Source organism: Scyliorhinus canicula, chromosome 12, assembly GCF_902713615.1.
Source record: "Scyliorhinus canicula chromosome 12, sScyCan1.1, whole genome shotgun sequence".
In the NCBI taxonomy this organism is placed as follows: Eukaryota; Metazoa; Chordata; class Chondrichthyes; order Carcharhiniformes; family Scyliorhinidae; genus Scyliorhinus; species Scyliorhinus canicula.
Window position 1 is genome coordinate 143,794,107 of NC_052157.1, and position 22,931 is coordinate 143,817,037.

General features: G+C 50.6%; 1 protein-coding gene across 1 annotated transcript in view; it reads right to left on the minus strand.

Annotated features, from left to right (window-relative positions):
• The window catches only part of cpda (carboxypeptidase D, a), a 94,115-nt gene that overhangs the window by 46,836 nt on the left and 24,348 nt on the right, over window positions 1–22,931 (minus strand). Inside the window, exon 3 of the mRNA XM_038814345.1 lies at window positions 590–732. Within this exon, the coding sequence (XP_038670273.1) occupies window positions 590–732 (143 nt within the window). The remainder of the gene's footprint in view (window positions 1–589; window positions 733–22,931) is intronic.

Genomic DNA, 22,931 nt, shown 5'->3' on the forward strand with positions numbered 1-22,931 from the left:
TCGATCCCGGCCCTGGGTCACTGTCCGTGTGGAGTTTGCACATTCTCCCCGTGTCTGCGTGGGTTTCACCCCCACAACCCAAAGATGTGCAGGTTAGGTGGATTGGCCATGCTAAATTGCCCCTTAATTGGAAAAAATAATTGGGTACTCTAAATTTATATTGAAAAAAAGAAGATTGATGCATTAGTTAGCTTTGGATACTCCCTTCAATGGAATAGTTTGTACTTGAACTCTCTCTTCCCCGAATACCCTTGGTAATAATCTGCATGGGACATAAGGGGTGGGGATGATTCCCCGTGCTCCCCTGCTAAGTACCTTACCCGTACTTGTATAAAAATGTTCACCAGTTTGGAACTGACCGACAGGAGAGTACCTGGTGAGGTTTTACCGGTACTCATGGATATAACTGTTGCAAAATAAATGTTGTTTACTTTGCGCTTACTTGGGACTCCCTGTGCCTTATTAAACCTTCCGTTGCTCTCTGCCCATTTTACTCTGGAAACATCTTTTCCAAACTTCTGGTGCTCAATCCCTTCTTCATTCAATTAAATATAAATTTGGTCCTCTTCCCCATGTTTTCTTAGAGTACCTGTTCCATTAGGTTTAGAAGAGCATCACGGTTATTCTCCCATTCTGAATGCAGGGCAGAGGCCGGCGGGTATTTGCAGCAGGTGAGTTCCAGTGTGATTTCAAAACAGTCTCCCTGTAAGTAATTGTAGTCTTGCATCCCTCCTGTAAGAAAATTAGATATCAAACAATGGACATGCCTTCTGCCATAACAGTGTTACACTTACAATAGAGTCCCACGTGCAAGTACATCTAATTAAATGTATATTTTCACTAATTTCAGTACAACACACTTGAAAATGGAATTACAACTTATATCCAAGTACAACTTATCCAAATAAAAACAGAAAATGCTGGATAAACTCAGTAGAGTTAACATTTCAAATCCATATGACGTCTTCTGTTCTGTAGAGGGTCATAGGGACGCAAAATGTTAGCTATAATGGAAATGTCTTAAAACCAATCACAAACAATAAGACCCTCAATGTGAGAGGTGAATTCCCAGGAATGAATGATTAAAGTGAAAATCACAGAATCACTACAGTGTAGAAGGCGGCGATACAGCCCGAGTCTACACTGACCCTCCGAAAGAGAAACCTACCGAGGCCCACACCCCCACCCTATCCCCAAAACCCCACCTAAGGCTTTGGCCACTAATTTAGCACAGCCAATCCGTCTAAGCTGCATGTCTTTGAACTCAGAGTCACCCACTGTTGGAAATTAACCTGGGTCCCTGGCACTGTTAGGCAGCAGTGCTAACCACTGTGCCACCCATTGCAAGGACGAACACCCTAGTTGTTTTGGTATACCTTCAAGGATATGAATATGTACCTCAGTATATCACTAGATGGGAAATGATGCAATGTATCATGTGGTTCAGATTGGTCTCACTATGTTTCCAATCACGGACAGACATGTTTCCAAGCTCTGCAACAATGTAAAACTATCAAATCCTTAATAAATGAACCAACAAATGTGTTAACCAATCCCTTATGCGTGGTTGGTGCCTTGATGTTTATATATAAAGTCCTTGGACTTACTTTCTATGAACATGACACTATTGACAACCATGTTTGAATCAGCGGGTGATGGTCATGCATGCTTAAAACTTCTGTTTCCACTGCAGCAAGCAGCTGAGACACTGACACAAGACATGTCAGGTGCCATAGAGTAAACATATTCCTATAAAGGTAAAGGATGGGACTAAAAAGCTCAGAGAACTCTGGATGTCAAGGGCAATACAGGATTGGTTAAGGATAAAAAAGGAGGCTTATGATATGCTCAAAACAGTGGAAGCCCCAGAGGAGTATAAAAAGTGCAGCATGGGGTACTTTAAAAAATTTAGGAGAGCAAAAAGGGGCATGAAACAAAAAAACACTGGCGAGCACAATAAAGGAAAATCCATAAGTATATTAAGGTCAAGAGGGTAACCAGGGAAAGGGTCTGGGCCATGAGGGACCAAAGTGACAATTTGTGCATGGAGCAGAAAGATGTAGGCCAGGTACTAAATGAGTATTTTGCATCTGTGTTCACCATAGCAAAGAGCAATGTAGGTATAGAAAGCAGGGAGGGGGGTTGGAATATAATTGAACAGATTAGCATTGAGAGGGAGGAGGCATTGCTGGTTTTAGTGGGCTTAAAAGTGGATAACTCCCCAGTCCCAGGTGAGATGTCTCCTAGACTGCTGGGAGAGGCGAGGGAGGAGATCGCAGGGGCTCTGGCGCTAATTTTCAAATCCTCTCTAGTCCCAGGAGAGGTGCCAGACGACAGTTAATGTGGTACCATTAATCAAGAAGTAGGGGGAAAAAACAGGTAATTGCAGGCAAGTGAGTCTAACAGCAGTGGTAGGGAAATTATTGGAAAACATTCTGAGGGAAAGAATCAATCCCCACTTGGAGAGGCATTAATCAAGGATAGTCAGCATGGCTTTGTCGGGGGAGATAATGTCGAACAAATTTGAATTTTGAGGTGACTGGGCATGTAGGTGAGCGGAGTGCAGCTGATGTAGCTTACATGGGCATCAGTAAGGCTTTTGACAAAGTCCTGCATGGAAGGCTGATCAAGAAGGTAAGAGTCCATGGGACCCAGGCCAATGGGCAAATTGGATCCAAAACTCGCTCAGTGGCAGGAGGCAGAGGATATTTGTTTGTGGCTGAGGGTATGTGTCCAGTGGTGGACCACAGGGATTGGTGCTGGACACTTGGTGTTTGTAGTGTACTTCAACGGATCCAAGTGTGATAAAACATTCAACCTAAGACTTGAATGTGCGAGCTATGATCAGTAAGTTTGCAGAGGACATAAAAAATTGGTGGTGTGGTAAATAGTGAGGAGGAAAGCCTTGGATTACAGAATGATATAGACAGGCAGATCAGATGGGCAGAACAGTGGCAAACGGAATTTTACCCTGAAAAATGTGAGGTGTTGCCTTTTAGGAGGACTAATAAGACAAGGGAATTCACAATGAATAGTAGGACGCTAAAGCGGACACAGGACCAGAAGGACCTTGAGGTGCATGTCTAAAGATCCCTGAAGGCAGATGAGATGGTTAAGGCAGTATATGGGATACTTGCCTTTATTAGCTGAGGCACAGAATACAAAAGCAGGAAGGTTATGGATGGAGCTGTACAAAAAGTTGTTCGGCCACAGCATGCATGCAGTTCTGGTCGCCACACTATTTCACCCAGATGGTGGTGGGAATCTGAAACTGAGGGGGCAACCCAAAAGCATTCAGGTGAGCATTTGAAACTCTACCGCATACCAGGCTGCAGACCAATTGCTGGAAAATGGATTAGAATAGATAGGTGCTTGATGGCCAGCACAGACATGATGGGCCAAAGGGCCTCGTTCTGTGCTGCAACACTCTCTGACTCCAACTCTTTTCTCTTTCTCTCCAACCCACCTTGCAAGCTTTGAACCCTGTTGGCTGAAAGTGACCACCTAGAGATGCCCCTGCTGCAGACAGACTTTAGAATAATTCAAACCAGAACTGCAGTCTCCAGGAGAACAGCCAAATCAACCATCCACATCTTTAAGTCAGGACAACTGAAGGAAAGTCACAAGATCCCAGAGTTCAACCTGAAGCCAGCTGAGTCACCAAATACATACTGTATACAGTATTCCTTTTATGTACTGTAACTTTACCAACCTATCCTTTCCCACTCTAATCTATTTGTGTGCATGTATGAAAGTTGAAATGTATTTTATTATTTTACTTCAACGGATCCAAGTGTGATAAAACTAACCTCTTTCTTTGTTGAACACAATAACATGTCAGATTAGATATTTTTGTAATTACATTGCAGCAAGTAAACAGTTTATAATTACAACGCGTAAACCATTAAGCCCTTACTAAATTAGCAATATATCCTTCCTTTGTGGACAGCATGGTGGCACAGTGGTTAGCACTGCTGCCTCATCGCACCAGGGACCCGGCTTCGAACATAGCCTTGGGTGACTGCGTAGAGTTTGCACATTCTTCCCGTGTCTACGTGGGTTTCCTCCGGGTGCTCCGGTTTCCTCCCACAATCCAAAGATGCGCAGGTTAGGTGGATTAGCCATGATGCATTGCCCCGAGGTGGAGTTGCGGGGATAGGTTGGGGGATTGGGCTGGGTGGCCTCCTTCTGCACTGCGGGGATTTTTATGGAAACAAAGAAATGCTGCCGTAGTCAAATGAAGGGAAAGAAAAGAAAGGAGCCATTCGACCTCTCCTCACTTGACCCCACCAGTGGCAATAACACTACAACATATCAGCTGTTCAAAGGACACATCATACATAGATCAGAGTTATGGGAAAAGACTGAAGAAACTTGGAACTTTTCAACTTGAAAGGGAAATATCCAATAGTTAATTTTATAAGACAATTAACAGAATGAAAAAGATAAATCTTCAAGACTGATATTAAAAAAAGATTCTTCTTCTTCTTACAAAAAAGAATGAATAACCCTGGGGTAGACTTCCAGAAAGACTGGAGAAAAAAGGACTGGCATCAGATCAAAAGTAACTGGGTATTACAATGGGGTGAATCCAGAATCTTTCTGGGTGGATGAAATAAACTGACCGTCACAAATTCCTTTGTGAACTTTTTCAGGAGTCTGGTGACCTGCTGGTTCATTAAATCACTGGCAGCTGACTCTTTAACAATTGTTGTAACCGAATGCCAAAATTTTGGAGCTCGTTTTCAGCTTTCAAATCTGTGTATTTTACACCCCGAACTTCAAATGTTTGGTAAAATATTAAACCCTTTCGAAAGTTGATGCATAACATTAAGTGAATATATTACCCTCAAGTTAATCATTTATGCCGTGGCAAAATCCCCAAACTAAAACGTATGCATTATTTAAAACACTGCTAAATGCAAGTCTTAAATTACAACGGCCAATAGCATTTACATGTATGTATGATGCAATGAAGTGAACTTATAAGGTGGAAGGGGTGAGAACAATGTTCTGCTTCTTCTGTATAAATTTATAATGCCAATTCTTTTTTCCCCAATTAAGCAGCAATTTAGTGTGGCCAATCCACCTACCCTGCACATCTTTGGTTTATGGGGGTGAGGCCCACACAGACACGGGGAGAATGTGCAAACTCCACTCCACACAGATCGAACCCGGGTCCTTGGCGCCTTGAGGCAGCAGTGCTAACCACTGGTCCTCCACGCTGCCCAACAACAATGCTTTAATGAGGAGCATGTGTGTCATAGAAGAAGTAGAACCAGTTGGCAAAATAAAAAATTCCTTACACGTTAAAGGGCTTTAAACATCCTTGACACAAGCATAAATTAAATGCCTTGGAGCGTGTTCAGTTATTTTGCTGAATGCACAACTCAGAGAGAGAATGAGATGCATGAGAGGAGGAGAGGCCCTTTTACTGGAGTTTAAGATTGATTGGGGGGGATTCTCCATTCCTGAGTCTAAGTATTGATACCAGGGCAAGATTCGTGGACTTCCACAACAACAAAATGACTGCCGCACCTGGACCGATTCAGTGACTGTTAAGGGGCTAGCACCGCACCCAATTCCAATGAGAAACGGTTCCGGAATCGCGATTAACACTCAGGCGGCTGATAAGCGGCAGCTGCATCTACACACTGCACTCCCTACACACGCCACCTCTACCAACAAGATGGCAATGGTTGCACTGGAGCATGGCCATATGGTTGATCGGTTGGCTGAGGCCAGAGGGCACCGGGGGAGGGCAAGTCAATGCATCCTCATTCTGTCCAGCTTGATCTCTGTGGAATCTTACGATCACTGCACGCGGTGGAACTTCAGAACAAGGCTTCAGTTGAAGTGAGCGCCCATTCCCTGCCCCCTCCAACCCCCCACCAATGACACAGCGGTCAGCAAAGTATGCCAATGTTGGATACTTTAAGTTCTCCCTCTCTTTCCCTCAGCAGCCGTGGCACCTGTTTCATGATTATTACAAGCACAAGTGAACCTTGCCGTCAGAAAATCGGCCCACGAGAGGTAGAGAATTGTAGAGGCCCTGAAGAATACTGGGTCAGGCTCGCTAATGATATGCCAATGGTGTTTACTGTACATGTATTCTGGAACGCATTGACGCCGCTATGGAGGCAATGGAGAACTGCGATTTGGTGTGAAATCAGCCTGTCGTGATTTCTGTGTCGTAACCGATTCTTCACTCGGTCGCGTTTCCCGATTAAGGCATCGGCCGACGGAGAATCCTGTCAAAATACTTAACTATCCAAGAAATGGCAAGAACAAGCTTTAGCTCAATCAGTCTGTATAATTGGAGCCCATTAAACAGGCTTGAGTGGACCAGGATCACCCTTCATTGCTGGAGTACCATAATCTTTTCTTTTATTCTCTGAACGATACGGGATGGTCTCGGTGGCCACGTTGTGGGAAGCATTGAAGGCAGTGGTGGGAGGGGAATTCATTTTGAAACGGGCACGTAGGGAGGAGGCAAAGTGTGTGGAGACGGAAAGGTTAGTGGAGGAGATTCTGCAGGTGGACAGGAGGTACTCGGAAGCCAACAAGGCAGGGCTGTTGAAGGAGCGACAGAAGCTGCAGATGGAGTTTGGGTTGTTAACTACGGGGAAGACGGTGCGGCAGCTGAGAAGGGCGGTGTATGAATATGGTGAGAAGGCGAGCAGGATGCTGGCGCACTAGTTGAGGAATCAGGAGGCAGCAAGGGAGATCGAGAAAGTAAAGGACAGGGGGGGGAAACGTGATTTTGGACCCGGTGGGGGTGAATGGGGCGTTTGGGGATTTCTGCAGTCGGCTGTATGGTCAGAACTCCCGACCGGGGTGGAGGGGGGATGAGGACGTTTTTAAGAGCGTTGGAGTTCCCGAAGGTGGAAGAGAAGCTGGTGGAGGGACTGTGTGCCCCAATTGGGCTGGTAGAAGTGGTGTAAGGACCGGAGGCTTTGCAGTGGGGCATGGCCCCAGGTACCCAGTGGAGTTTTATAAAAGGTTCTTGGGGGGGTTCTAGGGCTCCTGTTGATAAGGTAACAGGATGGGTTCTCTCCCCGACGATGCCGCAAGCCTCAATCTCTTGTTATGAACCGGCTATGGATCCGGAGGACTGTAGGTCGCACAGGCCGGTCTCCCTGTTAAACATGGACACCAAATTATTGGCCAAGATCTTGGCCTCGAGAATTGAGGATTGTGTGCCGGGGTGATGGAGGACCAGACAGGGTTCGTTAAGGCGAGGAAGCTGGCGACGAATATCAGGAGGTTGCCAAACAGGGTAATGATGGCCTCCGAGGGACGAGATGTGGAGGTCGCCATGGATGCGGAGAAGGCCTGCGGTCGGGTGGAGTGGGACTCTTTGTGGGAGGTCCTAGGGAGCTTCAGGTTTTGTGGACTGCGTCAGGCTGCTATATCAGGCTCCGGTGGCGAGTGTACGCACAAAACGGGTGAGCTCTGGTGATTTTTGGCTGCAACGGGGGACGAGGCAGGAATGTCCAATCTCCCCACTGTTTTTTGCCCTGGCTATGGAGCCGTTGCCGATAGCACTGAGAGCCCAAAGGGATTGGCAGGAGATAGTAACAAATGAAGACGGTGCTGCTAAAGCAGGGTCCGGGGGGGGGGGGGCTGGCCCTTTCGAACTTTATGAATTATTATTGGGCGACAAACACAGCGATGGTAATGAATGGTGGTGGAGGGGGTTCGGTGTAGGAGCGGATGGAAGCAGCCTCATGTAGGGACACGAGTTAGCAGCACTGTTAACAACGCCTCTGCCCTTCTCACCGTCCAGGTACCCCACAAGCCCGCTAGTTGTGGCAGCCCTGAGGGTGTGGGAACAGTGGCGACAGCACTTGGGACTTGAGGGGGTGTCAACATGGGCATCAACATGTGACAATCACCAGTTGTTCAGGGTGAGGGACTTTGTGCGGACTCGGGTACCGACGTTCCCGTGCCTACCACCCCAGGGGCTACAGGATAAGGTAGTGTCAAAAGGGAGTGGGGGAGGGAACGGTATTGGAAATTTATAAGGAGCTGATGGAATGGGAGGGAGCCCCGATACGGGAGGTAAAGCGGAAGTGTTGTGCAAGGAATTAGAGGCGGGGTTGTGGGAGAATGCCCCAAGGCGAGTCAATGCATCCTCGTCATGTACCAGGCTTAGCCTGATACAATTCAAGGTGGGTCACAGGATGCATATGACTGTATGAGCAGGTTCTTTGAAGGGGTGGAGGACAGGAGTGGGCTGTGCGCTGGGGTGGGGGGGGGGGGGGGGGGAGACAGGAGTGGGCTGTGCGCCGGGGGGGGGGGGGGGGGGGGGGGGGGGGGGGGGGCTGCGAACCATGTCCATATGTTTTAGGCATGTCTGAAGCGGAGGGGATTTGGGTAGGGGTTTGCTGAAGTCATGTCGGAGGTACTGAGAGTAAGGATGGTTCTGTGTCCAGAGGTGTTGATTTTTAGTGCGTCAGAAGATCCGGGAGTCCAGGGGGCGAGAGGCACCGATGTCTTGGCCTTTGCCTCCCTGCTAGCCCGGAGACGGATTTTATTGACATGGAGGGACTCCGAGCCCCCAAAGTCGGGGGTGTGGGTCAGTGACATGGCTGGGTTTCTCCGGATCGAGACGATTAAGTTTGCCCTGAGGGGATCGATCGTAGGGTTTGCCCGCAGGTGGTGGCCAATTATCGACTTATATCGAAAAAATTAAGCTGTCAGCAGGAGGGTGGGGGGGGGGCATGGGGAGTTGGGCAAGGTGGGGGAAGGTTAGTGGGGAATTGGGATTGGGGAGTCGCTTACGTAAGCCATTTTGACTGGGTCTTGTTGTTGGTTGGGTGCATGGTTGTTTATTTTGTTATCTTGTTAAAATTATAATATAAATGCCTTAATAAAATATTTTTCAAATAAAAAGATTTGCAATTACCTGCTACATGGGGTTTTCTTCTTTACATTACCGTATGGCTTCCTTTCTTTTCAATGTTGTTTGGCGAGAAATTTACTCGCTAGTGGAGCGTGCAATTTAATGAGGTTTGGTATTTTCATTCAGTTGGGAATTTCCCTCACTAGAGAGTGAGTCAACGGGAGTGATTTAGCAGCTCATTAGAGTATTCTTTTTAAAATAAGCTGAGAGTTTTTGTTTTGTTAAATTTAAGTTTTAGTTTAATTAATAATCTTTTATTGTCACAAGTAGTCTGACATTAACACTGCAATGATATTACTGTGAAAAGCCCCTAGATGCCACATTCAGGTACATAGAGGGAGAATTCAGAATGTCTAATTCACCTTACAGGCATGTCTTTGGACAGTGGGAGGAAACTGGAGCACCCGGACGAAATCTATGCAGAGACGGGGAGAATGTGAAAACTCCACGCAGTCACTCAAGGTTGGAATTGAACCCAGGTCCCTGGCACTGAGGCAGCAGTACCAAAAATATAGAACGCTTCACTGATAGATATAACACTGTCCGCAGAATTCAAATTAGTATAAAGACACTTATAAGAAGCAGAAATTAATACACAAAGTGGAATATAAACAGAAAAGTCTTTAAAAGTCAGTATGCAGCTGCAAAAACATGAAAATGAAATGAAAATTGCTTATTGTCACAAGTAGGCTTCAAATGAAGTTACTGTGAAAAGCCCCTATTCGCCACATTCCGGCGCCTGTTCGGGGAGGCTGGTACGGGAACATTAGCTGACTAATGCAGGGCCTCAGGAATATCCTTGAGTTGACGACCATAAATTCCTCAAATTACCTCACTGCAGTGAAACCCACAAGCTGGAGCGCAGGAAAGGTACTAAGAGATAGCAAATTAGATTTATTATAACTGTCTTAGCTTTATAACTTTTGATACTTAAGATAGCGCCATTCATAATAGTGGCTATCAGGACATCTATATATATTACAGAATCTTGACACATCAGAAATAAACAAAAGTGGAGATGGGCCTAAAACAGCTCCCTGTCTGACTATATTTAATACTTAGTTATACTTATAGTTAATACTGAGAACAATATTGTTGATAAACCACCAACCTGTCCATTTGGCTTTTGGAAATTGCTCATTTGGGGAGATAAGATACAGGAAAGGCCATACACAAAAAAGGAAGAAATAGGTATAAAAGACAAGCAGATTCACAAAATCAGCACTCTCTCTCTCCCACTGAGTGTACAGTCAAAGTTCTGTTCCTCATCCTGCTTCATCAAACGAAGGTCATTGTGGTTTCTGCAAGTATGTTTTTATTAAACTTCTTGGAAATGTATTAGAAATTGATTTGTGATACTTTAGGATTTCCCATGTTTGAATGTATCCCTTTTCTTGGAGAAGTTAGTTTGTTAGCAAATAACACAGGACTGTTGACCGATTTATATTTTTAACCGATAATAATCTTTATTGTCACCAGTAGGCTTACATTAACACTACAATGAAGTTACTGTGAAAATCCCCCAAGTCACCACATTCCAGCGCCAGTCCGAGTAAACAGAGCGAGAATTCAGATTCCAAACCACTGCAATCATAATGATAACGAAGGACTGTTAACCAATTCATATTTTTAACTCTACACCTTTGTATGTCATAAATCTATGGCTTGGGCAGCACGGTGGCGCAGTGGTTAGCACTGAGACAACAGCGCTGAGGACTGGTTTGAATCCTGGCCCTGGGTCACTGGTGGTGTGGAGTTTGCACATTCTCCCGGCGTCTGTGTGGGTTTCACCCCCACAACCCAAAGATGTGTAGGTTAGGTGGATTGGCCATGCTAAATTAGCCCTTTAATTAGCCCTTAATTGGAGAGAAAAAAATTGGATACTCTAAATTTATATTTTAAACAAAATCTATGGCTTTATATTGTGATGTTCTTGTTGAAACCTGGGGCGGGATTCGCCGAGGGTCGGTGTCAATCCCGCCCCCGCTGTGTCCCGAAGTCTCCGGCACCAGAGATTCGGCGGGGCCAGGAATCGCACCGCGACGGTTGGCGGGCCTCCCTGGCGATTTTCGGGCCCGAAGTCCCTCCGCTGTCATGCTGGTTCCGCCAGCGTGGATCAAACCACCTACCTTACCGGCAGGACCAGGCGGCGCGAGCGGGCTCCGGGGGGGGTGCCCCCACGGTGGCTTGGCCCGCAATCGGGGCCCAATCAGTGGGCGGGCCTGTGCCGTGTGGGCACTCTTTTCCTTCCGCCTTTGTCATGGTCTTCACGATGGCGGAGGCGGAAGTGACCCCCTCCCCTGCGCATGCGCGGGGATGACGTCAGCAGCCGCTGATGCTCCGGCGCACGCGCGGACTTCCGCCGGCCGGCAAAGTCCCTTCGGCCCCAGCTGCCGTGGCTCCAAAGGCCGTTCCTGCCAGCCGGCGGAGCGCCAACCACTCCGGCACTGGCCTAGCCCCTCACTGTTAGGGCTTGGCCCCTAAAGGTGTGGAGACTTCCGCACCTTTAGGCGGCCCGACTCCAGAGTGGTTCACGCCACTCTATCCCCGCCCCGCCAGGTAGGGGAGAATCCCGGCCCTGATGTTTAAAATTGTTTAAAAATGATAAATGCCTCAATAAAAATTTTCCAAAAAAACAAAATCTATGGTGCTTTATAATAAAATACTACCAAAAATAAACTGTGTAGTTTACTTTCAATACGTTTTCGATCCTAGACACGCATTCAGGAATTCTTAAATGACAAGGATTCACAACCGAAAAAGGTCGGGAGTTTAGATAGGAGTGCAGTATCAGAATATTGCCCATCAGAATGTTTGACTGTTTAAGGCACAGAAAAGTAACCTCCCCCTGATGAGAGCTATTCAGTGTCTTAACAGAAAATCAAACTTCCCAACTTTAGTGAGTTAGCCAGATAGGCTAGTCAAGATAGACCTTTTGGGTCCAGGAAAATTAAACTGCTCACATCACAAATTTGCGTATCATCCTTGCATTGGGTCACTTCCGGTGGCGACAATGCGGAGCTAAGCCGCATGTTCGACAGCTCCCGCTTTTTTTGGACTTTCGAGCCCGCAACGGAGGTTTCGACTTTTCCCCCGGGGGGAAACAAGCCAGTGTGCCCAGCGGCCGGTGGATGGACTGGACTCGCAGTGGAGCGATCCAGAAGTCGGTATCACCACAGAGAAAGGCGAGAGGCACGGCGAGAGGCAGAAAAAGCAAGATGGTGGCAGGCGGGGAAGCAACAGCAGCGTGGCAGCTGTGGGCGCGGGAGCAGCAGGAGCTGCATCAGCGCTCCTTCAAGGAGCTCAAAGTCGAGATTTTGTAGCCATTTAAGGCCTCGCTAGACAAGCTGGTGGCGACTCAGACGGCTTAGGCCGGGGAGATTCGGGAGCTGCGGCACAAGGCTTCGGAGAATGAGGATGGGCTTTTGGGCCTGGCAGTGAAAGTGGAGTCGCACGTGACACTGCACAAGAAATGGCAGGCAAGGATGGAGGAGATGGAGAACTGCTCCCGCCGGAAGAATCTACGGATTTTGGGCCTCTCGGAGGGGCTGGAAGGTTCGGATTTGGCGGCCTATGTGGTCCTAATGTTAAACTCGCTGATGGGTGCGGGGTCGTTTCGTGGTCCCCTGGAGCTGGAAGGCGCCCATCGAGTGCTGCAGCGGAAGCCCAGGGCCGAACGAACCGCCCAGGGTGGTGCTGGTCCATTTTCACCGCTTGGTTGACCGGGAGTGCGTGTTGAGGTGGGCGAAGGAGAGCAGCAGCAGCAGGTAGGAGAACACAGACGTTCGGATTTTTCAGGACTGGAGCGCGGAGGTGGCGAGGAGAAGAGCTGGCTTCAATCGAGCGAAGGGAGTGCTCCACAGGAAGGGGGTGAAGTTTGGCCTTCTATAGCCGGCTCGTCTCTGGGTCACGTACAAGGACCGCCAGCTCTATTTTGACTCTCTGGAGGAGGCCTGGGCTTTTGTCCAGGCTGAGAACTTGGATTCGGACTGAGGACTGGGGGGAAATGTACTTTGCTTGGAGGCTTTGCCCTTAGGTATCCTTTCGCCTATGGTGGCTGTGTTTGCTGATGGTTTGTTTTCGCCATGGGTATTTAGGTTCTTTCGGGGTTTCTTTGGGGCTGTTGGTTATTTATTGTGGTGCTTTTTTTTTCCCACTGGTGGGTTGGGGAGTAGTTTGGGGTCCCGATGGGTCACATGTCCGTCTTTTTCCCGCGTGTTGGGTCGAGGGGCAGGGCTCGGGTTCGAAGCACGGGCTTTCTTCCCGCGCCGGAGGAATTAGGGGCGGGGCCAGCGCTGGGAGGGAAGGATTGGCGGCTGTGTTGCATCAGGGGGGGGGGGGGGGGGTTGTTCGTGGTTATGGCGGGAGTAGCCGGGGTCAGCAGACTCACGGAAGCATAATGTTGGGGGTTATGCAGCAGGGGTGGGGTGCGCCGGGTTGTTGCTGCAGGGACTGTGAGGGAATGGATGGTGATGGGGGGGGGTTTGCCACCGTGGGGAGCGGGCTTGGGGGGTTCCCTGGGCACGTGGTGGGTTGAGGAAGGGCTATGGCTGATCGGCGTAAAGGGAAGGGGACGGCCCCTCGGGTTCGGTTGGCCACATGGAACGTGAAGGGGCTGAATGGTCCGGTGAAGCGATCCCGGCCTTGGCTCTGAGGGGGCTGGGAGCGGATGTGGCTATGCTCCAGGAGACGCACCTCAGAGTTACGGATCAGGTGAGGCTAAGAAAAAGTTGGGTGGGACAGGTGTTTCACTCTGGGCTTGATGCAATGAACCGTGGGGTGGCAATTTTGGTGGGTAAGAGCCTGTCGTTCGTCGCGTCCAAAGTGGTGGTGGATAGCGCAGGTCGATATGTGATGGTGAGTGGGAGACTTCAGGGGGAGCGGGTGGTCTTGGTTAATGTTTATGCCCCCAACTGGGATGGTGCGGGCTTCATGCGGCGTATGCTGGGCCTGATCCCAGACCTGGAGACAGGGGGATTGATTCTGGGTGGGGACTTTAACACGGTGCTGGATCCGGCTCTGGACCGCTCGAAGTCTAGGACGGGCAGGAGGCCGGCAGCGGCCTCGATGCTGAGGGGGTTCATGGATCAGATGGAAGGGGTGGACCCTTGGAGGTTTTTGAAGCCGGGGGGGTAGGGAGTTCTCCTTTTTCTCCTATGTTCATAAGGCGTACTCCCGGATTGACTTTTTTGTGCTTAGCAGGGCGCTGATCCCGAGAGTGGTGGGGGCGGAGTATTCGGCGATAGCTATTTCTGATCTGTGGTGAATGTGATTCACACCGGATTATAATCTGTATATACACACACGTGTCTATATTGTAAGTGCAGTTGCACTACCTGTCCTCCAGGGGGAGTAGCTCTGGGAATGCTCGAGTTGTACGGGGCTTCTCCCTTGGCTCTGCCCAGGACTCCTCCCCCGGAAGCTGCTGTATAAAGATCAGTGCCACATGGTCAGCCGGCCAGTTCACAGAAAGTTCAATGGCTAATAGGCTGGCTCTGTTGTGAGTATATTAAAACCGCTATTCTAATCCTACAAGCACGTGTCCGTAGAAGTGTTGGTTCCAACAATGGTGTTCCCAAGTGTTCCCAATTTAATATACTCAGGAAACAGTCGAAGAAATCATGGAAGCAGCCCTCAAGCCCGGACGCCTAGAACTCGACCCACAGGATGCAGAGGCTAAGGAAATTTTTTCCCGCTGGCTGAGATGTTTTAAAGCCTACCTGGCAGAAGCCAGCACCGCCGGAACAACGGAGGAACAAAAACTCAGCCTACTGCACGCGAGGGTAAGCCACAGAATCTCCACACAGCTAAATCCGGCCGGTTCTTACACCGCAGCGCTGGCAATATTGGACAAAATGTACGTTAAGCCCATTAACGAGGTTTATGCATGCCACGTGTTTACGACTCGCCGTCAGCGGCCTACAGAAACGCTAGCCGAGTTTGTAAGGGAATTGAACAATCTTTCCAATGACTGTAATTATCAAGCCGTTACCGCGGCTGAACATAGGGAGCTTGCTGTGCGGGACGTTTTCGTGGCGGGACTTAGGTCTAACTATGTGCGCCAAAGACTGCTAGAAAAGGGGGCCCAGGACGTAGACACTATTGTGGAGGCTGCTACCACTATGGAAGTTTCCTTCCGCAGCCTCACCTCGTTTCCCGCGGACCCCGCGACCTCATCGTGGACCCCCGAACAACAGTCCCCCAAGCCTGTGCCGCACGGCCCCCCAGCTACCGCGCTGCCAAAGCCAGTTACTCTGCTGCCCCAGCGAGTTACTCTGCTGCCCCAGCCAACTACTCGGCTGCTCCAGCCTGTCATTTCTGTGGCCAAAGCCAGCACCTGCGACAGCACTGCCCGGCCCGTAACGCGACCTGCAGCAGCTGCGGGCGAAAAGGACACTATGCCAGAGCGTGTCTGGCGAAGAAAGCCGCAACCTCTAACCCTCCCACGGCTCAAAGCACTCGTTCCCTGAATTCACAGGCCTGCAGGCCCCGAAATGCTGCAGCCTGTATGCCGACTCCGCCCCCACCCGACATGTGCGACTCATGGGGGCAGCCATCTTGGCAATCCTCCTCCATGCGGCCGGCCATGTGCGACTCATGGGGGCAGCCATCTTGGCAATCCTCGGCCATGTGCGACTCATAGGGGCAGCCATCTTGGCAATCCTCCTCCACGCGGCCGGCCATGTGCGACTCATGGGGGCGGCCATCTTGGGATCCATCCCCTTCAAACTCTGAATCTCACCTCGACGACTACGAACTCAGAGGGCAGTCATCACGGGGCCACTCCAGCACAGCTGATCGAGCCGCCGACTACCCGCAACTCAGCGCAGTCACCCTGGATCAATCCCGCCCCAAGCACCTATGAAGTTCGATGGCGGAGGTCCAGATCAACGGGTACAGCACGCCATGCCTCTTTGACTCCAGGAGCACCAAGAGCGTTATACATCCAGAGCTGGTAAGACACTGTTCGCTTTCTATTTTTCCGGTGAGCCAAACTATCGCCCTCGCTTCGGGCTCCCACTCAGTCCAAATCCAAGGACGCACCGTTGCTACACTCACAATTCAAGGCGCTAGTTATTCTAAATTTAAACTTTATGTCCTGCCTGACCTCTGCGCGCCACTCTTATTAGGCCTGGATTTCAAGTGCAACCTCAAGAGCCTCACCCTCAGCGGGCCCCTGCCCCCACTCACTATCTGCAGCCTAACCACGCTGCGCAACTCCCCCTCCCCCCCTCTCCCCGCCCCCCCCCCTCCGCTCTTCGCCAATCTCCAGATTGCAAGCCAGTAGCTACTCTCAGCAGGCGATACAGCCTACAGGATAGGGTCTTTATCCGATCGGAGGTCCGACAGCTGCTCAGTGAGGGGATCATAGAGGCCAGTAATAGTCCCTGGAGAGCTCAGGTGGTGGTCGTCAAGACCGGGGAAAAATTTTGCATGGTCATCGACGATAGCCAGACCATAAATCGCTTTACGAGCCTAGACGCGTATCCCCTCCCCAGAATTGCAGACATGGTTAATCAGATCGCCCAATATCGGCTATTTTCCACGGTGGATCTGAAGTCTGCATACCACCAGCTCCCAATCCGCCCGGAGGACCGCCACTACACGGCGTTCGAGGCCGATGGCTGCCTCTTCCATTTCCTCCGGGTCCCTTTCGGCGTCACTAACGGGGTTTCGGTGTTCCAACAAGCAATGGACCGAATGGTAGACCAGTATGGGCTGCGGGCCACGTTTCCGTATCTGGACAATGTCACCATCTGCGGCTATGACCAGCAGGACCACGACGCCAACCTCCACCATTTTCTCCAAACGGCACAGAAATTAAATCTCACTTATAACAAGGAGAAATGCGTTTTCCGCACAAACAGACTGGCCATCCTCGGCTACGTCGTGGAGAACGGAGTCCTGGGCCCAGACCCAGACTGCATGCGCCCCCTCTTAGAACTCCCTCTCCCTCATTGCCCCAAGGCCCTCAAACGGTGCTTGGGGTTCTTCTCATACTACGCTCAGTGGGTCCCTCAATATGCGGACAAAGCCCGGCCACACGATTTCCCCTGTCAGCAGAGGCGCGCCAGGCCTTCAGCTGCATCAAGGAGGACATCGCCAAAGCAGCCATGCGGGAGGTGGATGAATCCACTCCCTTTCAGGTTGAGAGCGACGCCTCAGAGGTAGCTCTAGCAGCCACTTTAAATCAGGCAGGGAGGCCCGTTGCATTTTTCTCCCGTACCCTATCCGCTTCAGAACTCCGATACTCCTCAGTCGAGAAGGAAGCACAATCCATCGTGGAGGCTGTTCGTCACTGGAGGCACTACCTCGCAGGTAGGAGGTTCACCCTCATCACCGACCAACGATCAGTTGCCTTTATGTTTGACAACTCGCAAAGGGGCAAAATAAAAAATGATAATATCCTTCGGTGGAGGATCGAACTCTCCACCTATAGTTACGATATTAAATATCGACCGGGGAAGCTCAACGAGCCCTCGGATGCCCTATCCCGCGGGACATGCGCCAGCGCGCAGATCAGCCGTCTGAAAGCCATCCACGTTGACCTCTGCCATCCAGGGGTCACCCGGCTCGCCCACTACATCAGAGCCCGAAACCTGCCTTTCTCCAACGAGAAGGTAAAAGCGGTCACCAGGGACTGCCCGATCTGTGCAGAGTGCAAACCGCACTTCTATAGACAAGACAGGGCCCACCTGGTCAAGGTTTCTAGGCCCTTTGAACGCCTTGCGATCGATTTCAAAGGGCCACTCCCCTCCACTAACAAGAACATTTATTTCCTCAATATCATCGCGAGTTCTCCCGATTCCCTTGTGCCATTCAATGCCCTGATATGACCTCCCACACCGTCATTAGGGCCCTGCATAGTGTCTTCACCCTGTTTGGTTTCCCCAGCTACGTGCACAGCAACCGGGGTTCGTCCTTTATGAGCGACGAGCTGCGTCAGTACCTGCTCGACAAGGGCATCGCCTCGAGCAGGACTAGCAGTTACAACCCTAGGGGGAACGGGCAGCTGGAGAGGGAGTACGCGACGGTCTGGAAGACCGTCCTACTGACCCTCCTGTCTAGAAAACTCCAAGTCTCCCAATGGCAAGAAGTCCTCCCAGACGCACTCCACGCAATCAGATCCCTCCTCTGTACAGCTACAAATCAAACCCCTCACGAGCGACTCTTCATTTTTTCTAGGGGCACTACCATGGGAGTCTCACTTCCGGCGTGGCCGAGGACACCAGGCCCGATCCTCCTGAGGAAGCACGTCAGGGGGCACAAAACTGACCCCCTTGTTGAAAAGGTGCGCCTCCTCCATTCTAACCCCCAGTACGCATTCGTGGAGTTCCCGGACGGTCGCCAGTACACAGTATCCCTTCGGGACCTGGCACCCGCTGGATCCAGCCCCCCCTACCCCCGCTGAGGAACCCCTTACCCCGTTCCCTATGCTGCCGCCCCCTCGCGCCCCCGATACCGCAAGCTCACCCCACCGGTTCCACGCGCCAGAACCAGCCCGCCCCCGGTCGAGCCAGAGGTGTATAAAGTTCGGACGAGACCCGTTCCGGAGTCTGCCATCGTACCCCAGCTCTCAACACCCACCCAGCCACCGCAAGAGGCTGCAACCCGGGTGCTCCGCAGATCAAAAAGAACAATTCATCCACCGGACAGACTAACTCTGTGAGCCACCACCCCCGCTGGACTCGATTTTTTTCACAGGGGATGAATGTGGTGAATGTGATTCACATCGGATTATAATCTGTATATACATGAATCTATATTGTAAGTGCAGTTGCACTACCTGTCCTCCAGGGGGAGTAGCTCTGGGAATACTCGAGTTGTACGGGGCTTCTCCCTTGGCTCTGCCCAGGACTCCTCCCCCGGAAGCTGCTGTATAAAGATCAGTGCCACATGGTCAGCCGGCCAGTTCACCGAAAGTTCAATGGCTAATAGGCTGGCTCTGTTGTGAGTATATTAAAACCGCTATTCTAATCCTACAAGCACGTGTCCGTAGAATTGTTGGTTCCAACATGATCATGCTCCACATTTGGTGGACCTGGAGCTGGGGGAGGGGAAGGATCAGCACCCGCTGTGGAGGTTGGATGTGGGGCTTTTGGCAGAGGAGGAAGTGTGCGGGCGGATCCGTAGGGGTATAGAGGGGTATCTGGAACCCAATGACAACGAGGAGGTGCAGGTTGGGATGGTTTGGGAAGCGCTAAAGGCAGTAGTTAGAGGGGAGCTGATATCTATTCGGGCGTTCAGGGAGAGGGTTGAGAGGAAGAGGCTGGTGGAGGAGATGGTCAGGGTGGATAGGAGATATGCAGAGAGGGAGCGGCGGAGTCTCCAGGTGGAGTTTGACATTTTAACCACCCGTAAGGCGGAGGCGCAGTGGAGGAGGGCAAAGGGGGCAGTGTATGAGTACGGGGAGAAGGCAAGTCAGATGTTGGCTCACCAGCTCCGGAAGCGGGAGGCAGCTACAGAAATTGGAGGAGCCACGGATGCAGGTGGGAACTTAGTGCGGGGTGGAAAGAACATCAATGGGGTGTTCAGATCCTTTTATGAGGGGCTGTACCGGGCGGTACCCCCGCGGGGAAGCAGGCGGGATGGACCGCTTTTTGGATAAGCTGGAGTTCCCAAGAGTAGGGGACGAGCGGGTGGAGGGTTTGGGGGCCCCAATTGAGTTGGAGGAGCTGGTGGAGGCGTTGGGAAGCATGCAGACAGGGAAAGCGCCGGGGCCCAACGGGTTGGGGGGGGGGCTCTCTGCCCCTGACGATGTCCAGGGCAATTATCTCTTTGCTCCTGAAGCAGGACAAGGATCCCCTTCAGTGTGCGTCTTATAGGCCAATCTCGCTCCATAACGTAGATGTCAAGTTGTTGGCAAAGGTGCTGTCCAGGAGGGTGGAGGATGTGGTCCCGATGGTGATTCATGAGGACCAAACGGGGTTTGTAAAGGGGAGATAATTGAATGCCAACGTGCGGAGGCTCCTGAATGTTTATGATGATGGAGCCGATGGCTGGGGAGTCAGAAATAGTGGCGTCCATGGATGCGGAGAAAGATTTTGATAGGGTGGAGTGGAGTTACCTGTTGAGGTGTTGCGGAGGTTTGGGTTTGGTGAGGGGTTCATTAGCTGGGTGAGGTTGCTGTACAGCTCCCCGGTGGCGAGTGTGGTGACGAATGGGAGGAGGTCAGAGAACTTTTGGCTTTCCAAAGGGACGAGGCAGGGGTGCCCCTTGTCTCCCCTGCTCTTCGCGTTAGCAATTGAGTGCCTGGCCATGGTGCTGAGGGACTCGAAGGGTTGGAGGGGGATTGTGCGCGCAGGGGGCGCACCAGTTGTCGCTGTATGCAGATGATCTGCTGCTGTATGTCGCGGACCCGGCTGAGGGGATGCCAGAGGTGCTGAGGATACTTGAGGAGTTTGGGGACTTTTCGGGATATAAGCTCAATGTGGGGAAAAGCGAGCTGTTTGTCCTGCACCCGGGGGGGTCAGGAGAGGGAGATAGGGGAACACCCGTTGAGGAGGGCTGATGGGAGCTTTAGGTATCTTGGGGTCCACGTGGCTAGGACCTGGGGGGCTATGCATAGGCTTAACTTTTCACGGCTGGTGGGGCAGATGGAGGAGGAGTTCAGGAGGTGGGATGCCCTGCTGCTCTCGTTGGTGGGCAGGGTCCAGTCGGTTAAAATGACGGTGCTCCCGAGGTTTTTGTTTCTTTTCCAGTGCCTCCCCATGTTGATCCCGAAGGCTTTTTTCAGAAGGGTGAATAAGTCGATTCTGGGGTTTGTGTGGGCGCGAAAGGCCCCGAGAGTAAGGAGTGTATTGTTGGAGCGAAGAAGGGAGGTAGGGGGCCTGGCGCTGCCCAACCTGTGTGGATATTATTGGGCGGCAAACGTGGCGATGATTCGCAGGTGGGTGACGGAAGGGGAGGGTGACGCATGGAAGAGACTGGAGGTAGCGTCCTGTGCGGGTACGAGGCCTGGAGGCCTTGGTGACGGCCCCACTTCCACTCCCCCCGGCAAAGTACTCCACGAGTCCGGTGGTGGTTGCGTCCCTCAAAATCTGGGGACAGTGGAGGCAGCATAGGGGGGGGGGGGGGGGGGGGAAGTGAAGGCCTCAGTTTGGGCCCCAATACGGGGCAATCACCATTTTGCGCCAGGAAGAACGGGTGGGGGATTTGGGAGTTGGCATAGGGCAGGCATCAGCCAGTTTGGGGACCTCTTCTTGGATGGGAAGTTCGCAACTCTGGAGGAGCTGGTGGGGAAGTGGAACCTCCCCCCGGGAATGCTTTTAGGTATATGCAGGTCAGGGACTTTGTTAAGAGGCAGGTGGAGGAGTTTCCGCGGCTGCCGCCAAGGTGGATGCAGGACAGGGTGCTTTCGGGGACGTGGGTCGGGGAAGGAAAGATCTCAGCTATCTACCAACTAATGCAGGAGGAGGAGGCCTCAGTAGATGAGCTCAAAGCGAAATGGAAGGAAGAGCTAGGGGAAGAGATTGAGGATGTGACGTGGTCGAGGGAAAATTCTTCCTCCTCTTGCGCACGGCTCAGCCTAATTCAGCTGAAGGTGCTGCACAGGGCTCACATGACGGGGGCAAGGATGAGCCGGTTTTTCGGAGGGGAAGACAGGTGTGGGAGGTGTTCGGGTGGCCCGGCAAACCACACCCATATGTTTTGGGCATGTCTGGAGGGGTTTTGGAAGGGGGTGGCGGGGATTTTGTCGGAAGTGGTTGGGTCTAGGGTCAGGCCGGGCTGGGGGCTCGCGATCTTTGGGCTCGCGATCTTTGGGGTAGCTTTGGAGCCGGGAGTGCAGGAGGCGAGAGAGGCCGGCATTCTGGCCTTTGCGTCTCTAGTAGCCCGGCGCAGGATTCTGTTACAGTGGAGGGATACGCGGCCCCCGAGTTCGGAGACCTGTGTCAATGACATGGCTGGGTTCATCAAGTTGGAGAGGATTAAATTTGCCCTGAGGGGATCGGTACAGGGGTTCTTTCAGCGGTGGCAGCCCTTTCTCAATTTCCTGGCGATGGGGTAGAGATTGGTCGGCAGGGGGGTTGGGTTTGGGGGTTTGTTTTTGCGGCGGTGGGTTTGTTATGTTATTTTCTTCTTTCTTGCATTGCTATTTGTTATTATTTATTTTTGGGAGGGGAAGAGTTCTTTTCTTGTTTTGGTGTGGAAACACGCCTTGTTTGTTTTAAATTGCGGGGAGAAAATTTGTTATTGTTATCAAAAAACTTGAATAAAAATTATTTTTTTAAAAACAAATCCTTGCATTGGGACCATGCTAATCTTTTCTGCCGTTCCAATTTGGTAAACGTGCTGCCCAAGCAAGGACATATGTTTTGTTTTTACTTAACCTTTTGTGAGGTACCTTGTGGAACTCCTTCTGGAAGTCCAAATACAACACATTTGCTGCCTCCCCTCATTTCTATGTTTTGAAGAGTTTGTTGATTCTATTTTCATTTTTGAAATCCAAGATTTGGAAATATGCTGAAGTATTTAACCAATTGCTGGCACACTGGCCTCAGAAGTAAATTTTGTATACATAATCCATGTTGAGGCTGCAGTGCACTACTGTACAATATTGGAGAAATCACCTTCAAGGTGTAACGTTGAACAGACATGCAGAGCTTCAGTTAAATAAACCCACAGCACAATTCAAAGATCACGCAAGTCTTCCAGTGTCTAGAGGTGCCAACATTCATAAAGAACCACATCACCAGAAAATGGAACAACTGGTTATTTGCTGCTTGTGGAATCTTGTTGAACACAAAGCACCTGTCACATCTGCCTTCATGATCAGCCAAGGTTACTTTAAAGTATGAATAAGTTACATATAAAACAAATAAAAAATGTCCAAGCTCACAACATTTAAAATAAATAGTTCCTTACGAAGGCAAACTATTTTCAATCAATTTGTTTCATGTCAGTTGTGATAGAAGATTATTTATCCACACAGTACAAAAGTTTTGTATTGCACACAGAAGTAACAACAAAATTTATAGAGTGTTATAAATGAAGACACAAAGTGCTGCTCCATATAAATGGG